This window comes from Neodiprion fabricii, chromosome 4 (assembly GCF_021155785.1).
Source record: "Neodiprion fabricii isolate iyNeoFabr1 chromosome 4, iyNeoFabr1.1, whole genome shotgun sequence".
Taxonomy (NCBI): domain Eukaryota; kingdom Metazoa; phylum Arthropoda; class Insecta; order Hymenoptera; family Diprionidae; genus Neodiprion; species Neodiprion fabricii.
In genome coordinates this window covers 11,333,833-11,344,799 of record NC_060242.1, presented here as the reverse complement: position 1 = coordinate 11,344,799, position 10,967 = coordinate 11,333,833, and the positions used below count along the sequence as shown (strand labels likewise).

The window sequence follows — 10,967 nt, the reverse complement described above, 5'->3', positions numbered from 1 at the left end:
GGTTTTATTACAGGTAATGAGTCAAACGGTGCTGTGATTAGGTCACCTGGTGATTACAAATCACACATGAAGAAAAATGGAATATATGGGGGAGAAGCAGAATTAGCTGCAGCTGCGGACATTTTTAAAATATGTTTAATCGTGTATCGCGAAGAACAAATTCATCCGCACCGGATCGGATCACAAAATGAAATACAATTTTCACTACTCTTTACCGGCGACGGAGACAGTGGACACTTTGATGTCTTGCAGAACCAAAATAAAATTCAGATAGTGAGTAATAAGTATGAAAAGTAACAATCAAATAATAGTAAATCTAAATATATCACCAAACAGTCAAAAGGACAGCCCGGATTTACGATGACAATGGAGAAAGGGGGAGTTTCAAGCAGCAGACAAGGCGATGAAGATGGTAGATGGTCGGAAGTATCACAAAAGAAAGAGGAAAATAAAATTGTAAGTGCGAAGAACCAAATAAGCCATAGAATAATATCCATCAAATATTCGTATAACTAGGTAAGAGGACAACCAGGATCGATATTGACCACAAAAGAAGGAGGTGTTTTGCGGAATGAACAGCAACGCAAATATAGAGAAAAAAATAATATAAAGAAGGTGATTTTGGAGAATAACCGGCAGAGCGGTAGTAAAAATAATTCAACGAAGTGTGTAGAAGAATTGGAAGAATCGATTGTGATGATTGATTTGGAAAATAAATCAAGAGGACGACCAACCAATGTGATGGACATAGAAGAGCGAAAAATTAGACGACGAGAACAGCAGCGAAAATATAGGGAAGCGAATAAAAAATATCATACTGGCTTTTCAACCAACGAACAGAAAGGAGCAGTTTCAACCAGCAGACAAGGCGATGGAGACGGTGGATGGTCGGACGTATCACAAAAGAAAAAGGAAAATAAAATTGTCAGTGCGAATAACCCAATAAGCCAGAGAAGAATAATAAACAAATATTTCTATAACCAGGCAAGAGGACGACCAGGATCTATGTTAACCACAAAAGAAAGACGTGTTTTGCGGAATGAACAGCAACGCGAATATAGAGAAAAAAATAATATAAAGATGGTGATTTTGGAGAATAACGGGCAGAGCGGTAGCAAAAATAATTCAGCAAGTCAAGGAGATAGATCGATATCAATAGAGAAGGAACACCAATTTTCAACCAACGAATGGAAGCTTAGATTGATGAAAAAAAGAAAAGCAAGCATATAAGGAATTGAAGTGGATAGCAAGAGAAAACGAGATAAAACGACAGACGAAAACGTGTGTCGACGACTTATAAGCAAGAATAACGTATCGGAAATTCATGTTTGTGATGAAATATTAAGTGACAGTGATACGTTGAAATCGATGGAGAAGGAACTGTGTGTATTCAGCCAAACAATAGAAGATAACAGAGACAGGTTGGAATTAAACAGAAACAGAGAACGAGTGGAAGCAATGAACAGTGAATCAATCATTGCTGAGCATCGTTACAACGGGGATATTGAAAAAGGCACTTTTAAAACTGTAGAACAACTACACATGGGTGAAATAAACGTAAAATGTAAACATTGCAATGCAGAAAGGTTCAAATATGAAACAGGAAGGGTGGCAAATAATTGCTGTCATGGAGGAAAAATAACATTACCACCATTAACGGAATATCCTGATGTACTTCAACGTCTGCGAGAAGGGAATGACGAAGTATCAAGACACTTCAGACAACATATATGATCATATAATGACGCGTTTGCGTTTGCATCATTTAATTGTACCGTGGCAGATATGGGGAATTCAGGACCATATGTGATGAAAATAATCGGGGATGTGAGTTACAAAATATCTACGAGTTTAGAGACCGCAAACAATAACCGACCGAGATATGGACAAATTTACATCTACGACGTACAAACTCAGCTAGCACTGAGAGAAAATGATGCAAGAAGAGCAAATCTGTTAGAAATTATTGGTAGACTGATAATAGATATCAATCCTTATGCAGCAAATTTTAAAACAACGTACGAGCGATTTGTTAAGGGAGAAAGCCTGAGATTAAACTTCATAGCACTCAAGGAAGACGATAGACGGCGGTACAATGCGCCAACTTGTGGTGAGCTAGCAGCTCTGATCGTTTCAGATGACGGGGCAGTATCTGAAAATATAGAAGTACAAGTATTTCCAAAACAAGACCGTGCAGTTGGATATGTGCCGAGATATTCGCATCACGTTGATCCAATGACTTTTCCATTACTATTTCCGAGCGGTGATTTAGGATGGAGCTATAATATGAAACACGTAGGAACAAACAAGAAAATCTCTCCTGTTCAATATTATGGACATCGATTGGCCTTACGTCGAGGCGAAGCACAGAATCAGTTGTTGCGGAGCGGACGATTGACACAACACTATGTGATTCACGCATATCTCACAATTGAATCGCAGCGTTTATTGTTTTTAAGAAATAATCAGAAGCAATTGCGTGTAGAATGTTACAAAGGAATGACTGATCACATATCAAATAGTGAAGCGAATACGTCGGATCGAACAAGACTTGGGAACCAAATGATTTTACCATTATCATTTTCCGGCAGCATGCGACATATGCAACAGCAGTACCAAGATGCAATGGCAATAACAAGGAAAGTTGGACGACCGGATTTATTTATTACAATGACATGTAATCCTAAGTGGCCGGAAATATGTACGGTATTGAAAGATTTTCCTACAGGTACCACTGTAAATGACATTCCAACAATAGCTTGTCGAATATTCAACATGCGGCTACAACAGGCACTAAAGGAAATCGAAAGCGGTTCAGTATTTGGAAAGATTGAAGGATACGTATACACAGTTGAATTTCAGAAAAGAGGCTTACCGCATGCTCACATACTATTTATCTTAAATAACAATGACAAACTTTTGACTCCAGAAGCAATTGACAGTTTCATATCTGCAGAAATACCAGACAAACGAATACATCAACAACTATATCAATCTGTCACATCACACATGCTACACGGCCCTCACACATCCAAAATACCATGCTGGAATTCGGTAACGAAGTCATGCTCAAAGAAATTTCCGAAAGACTTAGTGGAAAATACTGATATAAGCGGTGGCGGTCTTCCAAAGTATCGCGGACGAAAAAATACAGACATAAACTATTACCGCAACCGCGTGGAAGGAAGAAATATCCAAGTAGACAACAGCATGGTTGTGCCTCACAATCCATACCTACTTGCAAAGTACGACTGCCACATGAACGTAGAATATTGTGCGTCAATAATGGCTATTAAATATGTCTTCAAGTACATCCACAAGGGACATGATCGTGCAAGAGTACAGATAACTGATTCAAACAGCGAGAGTGATGGTCAGCCAATAATCAACGAAATACAGGATTATGTAGATTCGCGTTACGTAGGACCGATGGAAGCAGCTTGGCGTATACTAGAACTGCCAATGCATGGACGAAGTCATGCCGTCACACGCTTACCTGTACACCTACCGGGGCAGCAATACGCAACGTTTGAGGAAGGTAGAGAAGTCGAAGCCGCTACAAATGAAAAAAAGTGGAGAACCCATCTTATTGCATGGTTTGAATTGAACAGCATAGATGAAATGGCAAGAAATATAACTTACGCGAACGCGCCAGATTACTATTCGTTTCAAGAAACAACAAAAACGTGGAAAAAAAGAAAATATGCATGTAAAGTAGTTAGTAGAATGACAAATGTTTCACCAAGGGATTCCGAAAGATTTCACCTCAAACTAATCCTTGGACATGCGACAAATGCAAGGAGTTTTATAGATTTACGCACTGTAAACGGGAAGGAATGGAATACATTTAGAGAGGCTGCAGTGGATATGGGTTTAACTGCGACAAATGACGAAGCTTTCAAAATATTCGACGAAGCTGTTTCAATACTTATGCCGAAACGGTTACGTCATTTTTTTGTGTGGTATTTAATCGGTGAAATGCCATCGAACGCGATAGATTTATGGAATACTTACAAGAAAGCATTATCTGAAGACTTCGTGGATCAGCATGAAAATAGAGCACTATGTGCAATTGAGCATCTTCTCAGAGCTGAGGCAAGATCATGTGCAGATTTTTACTTACCAATACCGGAGATAATTTTCGAAAATGAAGCGGAAGAAATAACAGTGGAAAATATAGAAACCTTTGCAAAGAAAGGCAATGAACTGGTGAAGCAATTAAACAACGATCAGAAAATAATTTATACACAAATTTTTGATAATATTATGGATAACAAAAGTACTGATAGAAAGCAAGAAAAATGCTTTTACATCGATGGATCAGGAGGAACAGGAAAAACATTTTTATACAACGCATTGTACTACATGTTGAAATCTGAAAAAAAAAATGTTGCATGTGTTGCTTGGACAGGTATAGCAGCCATCTTACTACCATATGGCACAACCGCGCACAAAACATTTGGATGACCATTGACACTGCAAAAGGAAGGAACAATTTTCACAAATGCAACGATGAAGAAAAAAATACAAAGTATAGATGTATTTATATGGGATGAATGTTCGATGATACCGAAAATTGCTTTAGAATTGATCGACAGAACGTTAAAAGATATAATGGAAGACGCATCACCGTTTGGTGGGAAGACTATAATACTAGGTGGAGACTTCAGACAAGTTTTACCCATTGTGAAACGAGGAGGTAAACAACAAATAATAGAGGAAACAATTAAATACTCTACACTTTGGAGTATATTTGAAAAATTAAGCTTGAAAAAAAATATGCGAGCAAAGGAGGATGCCGCAAAGTTTTCAGAATGGTTACTCAATATAGGTGATGGAGAAGTGGAGTTGTTTGTACCAGAGAAAGAAATACAAAGCAACAATTTAATAGACGATTTATATCCAAGAAATTTGCCACTTGATGAATTAACAAACAGAGCCATCTTAGCTCCATTGAATGTCGAAGTTAATCAGTTAAATACAGAGATACTACGCAGAATGGATGGCAATATATTCGAATCAAAAAGCATAGATTACGCAACATTACAAGGAATTGATACTGCAGATGCAGCACTTGACGAAGAAGCTACTCTGCGATATCCAATAGAGTATTTAAATGGATTAACGCCATCAGGTTTACCACCACACAATCTACAGCTGAAAGTCGGAGCAATTGTGATGTCATTGCGAAATTTATCAATATCAGATGGTTTATGCAATGGAACACGGTTAGTTGTAAGAGAAATGCACTCTAGAATTTTGATTGGTGAACTTCTAATCGGAGAGCGAAAAGGGCAAATAGTAGAAATACCAAGAATTAAATTAGATACGCGGGGAGACACAGATATGCCATTTATCCTCCATAGGCGACAGTTTCCAGTCAGGTTGGCATTTGCAATAACTATAAATAAATCACAAGGACAAAGTTTTGACCACGTGGGAATATTCATTGACCGACCAATCTTTGGACATGGTCAACTCTACGTTGCATTGTCACGATGCAGGTCGAAGAAAGGTATAAAAATTCAACTGAAAAAAAATGAAAATGCAATAAAGAACATTGTGTACAAGGAAATTATTGAATAAATACTGCATAATGTATATTCATCAAGGCCACAAACGAACAAATAAACATGGATGAACTTAAAAGAGAAATGCACAGGAGGTGATAGGAGTTCGAGAGGCCGAGGGGTTGACCCCCTCTACTAACTCCACCGGGACCTCATACGAAGAAGGAAAAAAAAGTACATATAGAGGAGAAAAGAAGCAAAAGTGGAAGAAAAAGGAGAAGAGAATACAAATGAAAGGAATACAGAATCAGCAACGAAAGGAAAACCAACAAGAATATAAAAATCACTGAAAAAATGGACAACAGAGAAAAGAGAAAGAAAAGCCAGGAGGAGCAAGAAGATGCAAAAATAGGTAGCAGCATAAAACGATAAAGAGGAAATAAAGCACAACGTATGGAAATTTAAACAATCGCGATTTGTAATTGGATGTTCAAATACATAAATCATTTCCACTGAGTATTTTCTTATTTTGTGATTATTCAGATGTAAATTCACACGTGTCGGTCATTTGGTGAAAAAGCCGAAACGCATACAATGAAATAGAAACTTGTGAAAAAATAAAAGTTAGCCTATGAAATTAGGAAACAAATAGTAAGATTAGAAAAAAGATATAAAGATGTATTGAATGAGTTGAAGGTGAGAAAAAAATGTAAATTATCAGAAATAAAAAAATGATAAAAGTACAAATTTGTTGATGTAAAATTGCAAATATTTCTACGATATTCATACCATATTGAATTTCTAGATAAATAAAAGAAATATATAAGTACATATCTATTATACCTATACATGCAACAACAAAATTAATTACAAATAATTATATTCCGACATTTGACAGTTCAAATGAAACACCGTAGCTAATAAAAAGAAGCAAAAAAATAAGAATAGGTGAGCGCTACCCAGTTTAGTGATATTTTGTTTTGTAAACAGATAAATTAAATCAAACATGCCGAACAAAGTAAGTATATCATTGGAAATATGAATGAATAAATAGCAAAGTAAGCAGTATGATAAAATTAATGAAAATTTCTCGAAACAGGACAGCGACGAGGTTTTGCAGCGGTCGAGCGAGAAAATACCAGGTGAAGCATATCGATATAATATAATAGTATGTAAATCCAAATTCAACTCGGCAGACCAAAGAGCCGGACACTTTTTGAGAATCATTACCAGTGAATTCTACAGCTAGCCATTAAAAATGGAAAAATAATTACTTATATACAATCATTTGTCAAAAAAAGAAAAAAATATCGACATTTGAAAATACAGTCAAACACGTATGAGTCCCTAAGCAAATAATTTAACGCCTATTTTACCAAAACAAGATGACGGATTAGATGATCTGCTGTGCGCAGCAGCAGAAGCAGCAGAGGAGGAGCTGTTGCTTGAGACGGACAACGAAGAGTGGTCCGTCTATGTATGGTAAATGAAAATTATACAAGGAAATGTAAAGAAAATGATAAAAAATTCATCATTCCACAGCAAAAACATCCCGAAGTCCCAAAAACGAAAGAGGTCAACTTCGAACTAAATTTCAAGTAAAAAATGTAAAATAAATTTATTTGAAAAGAAAAAAGGATTGATATCAATTATTTGTACATTATAAACCAGACACAGTATATCTATATGTAAAGCCTATCCAACACAAAACTCGATTCAAAAGAAGAAGTTTCTAGAAAGAAACAAAACTCATGGAAAAACAAAAGACCAATACAAAACAAACAACTTCAATTATTGAAAACATCAGTTCGTTGTTGTTCTCCGGCCGGCACGCACGCCGGCCGGGGCCTATCCTATACTCCCCAACTCCTCAACTCCTCGACTAATCAATTACGCAATTGCACAACTCTTCAATTCCCTCAAGAGATCTTCTAAATATTGGTCAATAATGTGTGCAACAACTCGACATCGTTCAAAGAAAAATGATAATCGACTGAGAGCCCGAAGGAGGTACATGACCAGGACTCCGTATTTACAGCTCAACATCAGTCCGCGCAATGGGATCTCAACGGTCCAAGGAGCTGCGCCCGCATCTTGCTCCGCCTTGATGGCAACGAATGTAAGCTCTTTGAGAAGTTTGTTAATTAATGAAAAATAATTCAATTCTATTTTGAAAGATCCATAAAAGAACAAGCCTACGCCGTTTGAAGAAAAACGGTAACCGACCGAGAGCCCGAAGAAAATATGTGACCAGGGCTCCACATTCACGGCTCAACATCGATCCGCACAATGGGATCTCAACGTTCCAAGGAGCTGCGCTCATCTTGCTCCGCCTTGATGGCAACGAATGTAATCTCTTTAAAAAGTTTATTAACTATTGAGAAATAATTCAATTCTATTTTGAAAGACCCGTAAAAGAAGAAGAGATTGTGTTTCAAAATTTGCTTGCTAAAAAAAACACAAAGATTACATGAAATTGTGTTTCAAAAATTGCTTTCTTGCAATCATTATTTTGTACAGCTGGTCTCCATTTTGAAGGTTCGATGCGGGGTAACGCTTTATTAGTTGAAATCGGGTTTCGGTCAGTTTGATTTTCTACGTTGTACCTGATGCTTCGTTGGAATCGGGTTTCGGTCAACTTGATCTTCTGCGTTGTACCTAACAATCGCCCCGAGCGTTGCCCTATAATTAAAAGAGAATGATTTTTAAGATAGGCTTGTTCTTTTACGGATCTTTCGAAATAGAATTGAATTATTTCTTATTAATTAATAAACTTTTCAGAGCTTACATTCGTTACCATGAAGGCGAAGCAAGATAGGCGAAGCTCCTTAGACCGTTAAGATCCCATTGCACGGACCGAAGAAAGTACATATTCACGGCTCAACATCGGTCCGCGCAATGGGATCTTAACGGTTCAAGGAACTGTGCCCGCATCTTGCTTCGCCTTGATGACAACGAATGTAAGCTCGTTGAAAAGTTTGTTAATTAATGAAAAATAATTCAATTATAATTCCGTAAAAAATCAAGCCTATCTTAAAAATCATTCAATTTTAATTATAGGGCAACGCTCGGGGCGATTGTTAGGTACAACACAGAAGATCAAGTTGACCGAAACCCGATTCCAACTAAGCATTAGGTACAACGCAGAAAATCAAACTGACCGAAACCCGATTTCAACTAATGAAGCGTTACCCCGCATCGAACCAACAAAATGGAGACCAGCTGTACGAAATAATAATTGCAAGAAAGCAATTTTTGAAACACAATTTCATGTAATCTTTGTGTTATTTCAATATAGAAAATCTATTTTACTTTTTTTTTTGTCTTTCATTTAAGTAGCTTTATTCCTTCATAAAGTAAGTATAGGTTAACCTACGCATGTCAAGAAAGTACAAAGATCTCTAAAAACTTGATCAGCCGTAGCTTCTGCATTAATAACCAAGATCGGAGCTGATAAAGAAAAAAATGTTTGTTTTATCAACCAATCCTCACGAACCTCATGAATAGCTCTGAGGAGCTCTAAAGAAATGTTCGATTCTTCTTCACGAAAACGGGAACTGACTCGGGCGAAAATAGTTTCTGGGGAAACTCGCAAATAAACAATTGAATCTACTCTGAGCTCAGACGAGCGAAAGCGAATATCGAAATTTTTCATCAATCAATGAAATTCGAAGTCAACTTCGAACTAAATTTAAAGTGAAAAATGTTAAATAAATTTATTTAAAAAAACAAAGAATTGATATCAATTATTTGTACTTATAAACCAGACGCAGTAGATTCTATATCTCTATACGTAGATATACGTAAAAAAATCTGAAAATAATAACTATAGCAAAATAAGTCGCCGGATGCAATTGGGGTTGCATGGCATCGGGAGTTTTGTACATGTGAGTGGATTCGTTTACGAAAATAATCTGAGCAGACCTACATAGGGAGCCAATAGCAATGTCGGGTTGATCGGAAACAACCGACTAAACAATACGTAAGGAAATAGTGAGGCGCGAAGCGCCGAACAACGAGGCGCGTAGCGCCGAGATGGGGTTGGCGCGCGAAGCGCGCAGGGGCGAAGCCCCTAGTAATTGTTTATAATAGGTTCACCTTCACTCTGGATTATACTTGTTTTCTTCCATCAGTCGTTATTCACCTGTTGACTCAATCGGTTCAACCAACAATTTTTCGTTAGACATGTGGAACTTAATTATAAAGAGCCTACCTCCACTTCTTTGACACTTGCGAATTAATTTTATTGCTAAAAAGACCTTTTTTAAAAACCTTTCAACACAATGACATACTGACTGTGAAGAAACATAGTTCTTTAATCTTCCTAATTAATGACTTCCAACTATTAACTTCCACATATATTTTTTTTTTTTTGATAACGCTGGTAAAAATGCCTTATGCACACCCTGGAGCTTTGCGCAAGAAGCTTCAGGGTAGTGTGGGACTCGCACCCACTAAAAAACTAGCGGCCACTCTGGTACGAGTAGGGGGGACTCCCCGGAACCGCGCGAGGCATAACCTCAGGGATCCCCCCCGGCACCTTCGCGGTTACGCGCGGACCTTACTTTAACGCCTATCCGGGAGTTGCGCCTCCCGGCTCCCTCCCGCTACATCCTATGCTCAGCGTCCTCTCGCGAAGGACGACCCTGCCCGCTGGTGGGACGTCTTCTGTTGCTGCTACGACGAGAACTCCGCTTAACGGAGCTGTCAAGCGAATGGAGACCCCCACTCGGTGCTCGATGTTCGCGATAATGAGCGCCCTGCCCTTGCGGATCCGGGGGAAGATGGATCCGGCGCGACCGTCACATCCGCCGTCCCCAGGCCGGGGGACGAAGAGAGAGAGGCAAAAGAAGAAGAAGAAGAGGGGGGCATGGCCGGAACGACCCTAACGTCACCCTATCGCCTAGCGTCTCACCTATCCTGGCACCAGATTCCAAGTTGCCCTGCACCCCTCCTCTCCCCTCCACCGCCGAACCACGGCCCCGACCCAAAGGACCGGGCTGAGGTTGACCGGTGTCCCGTCCCGCAAATCCGTTTGGACCCCTGCCCGTGTAGGTCCGAGTCTACGTCATGCCCGCGCTTACACGCGAACCACCCCCATTTCTCCCGCTCAAGCGGGTCGCGCGGTGCACGCTGCGCCGCGTTCGCTGTCGTAACCGCTCCTGCTGTTCCTTGGCCGTCATGACCCGCTCCGCGAAGCTAGCCACCGCCACCCATCCCTCTCTAGACCCTACCATAGCCCTGATCAGGCCAGGCGGTGTCAGATCCTCCCCTACGACGCGCTTTAGGGCATCCCTCTCGTCTCTCCACGCGGGGCACGCCTCCACCGTGTGGCTCACCGTGTCTTCCTCCAGCCGGCAGTACCAGCAGGTCGGCCTCTCCGTTTTCCCTATTCTATATAAGAAATCCGCGAAATACCCGTGGCCTGTCAGGACTTGGGTCACACGGAAAGTCATA

General features: G+C 39.5%; 2 protein-coding genes across 2 annotated transcripts; both read left to right on the top strand.

Annotated features, from left to right (window-relative positions):
• The first annotated feature begins 1,785 nt into the window (after positions 1 to 1,785).
• On the top strand, positions 1,786 to 4,467 carry LOC124179921. Its single transcript, XM_046564796.1, has one exon. The coding sequence runs from the start codon at positions 1,786 to 1,788 to the stop codon at positions 4,465 to 4,467; it is 2,682 nt and encodes an 893-aa protein (XP_046420752.1).
• Positions 4,468 to 4,512: 45 nt separating this feature from the next.
• LOC124179920 (ATP-dependent DNA helicase PIF1-like) lies at positions 4,513 to 5,586 on the top strand. The gene has a single exon (XM_046564795.1). The coding sequence runs from the start codon at positions 4,513 to 4,515 to the stop codon at positions 5,584 to 5,586; it is 1,074 nt and encodes a 357-aa protein (XP_046420751.1).
• Positions 5,587 to 10,967: the final 5,381 nt, after the last annotated feature.

Coding starts and splice junctions, on each gene's coding strand:
- LOC124179921 (XM_046564796.1), top strand. CDS start 1,786: ATGGGGAATTCAGGACCATATGTGATGAAAATAATCGGGGATGTGAGT.
- LOC124179920 (XM_046564795.1), top strand. CDS start 4,513: ATGAAGAAAAAAATACAAAGTATAGATGTATTTATATGGGATGAATGT.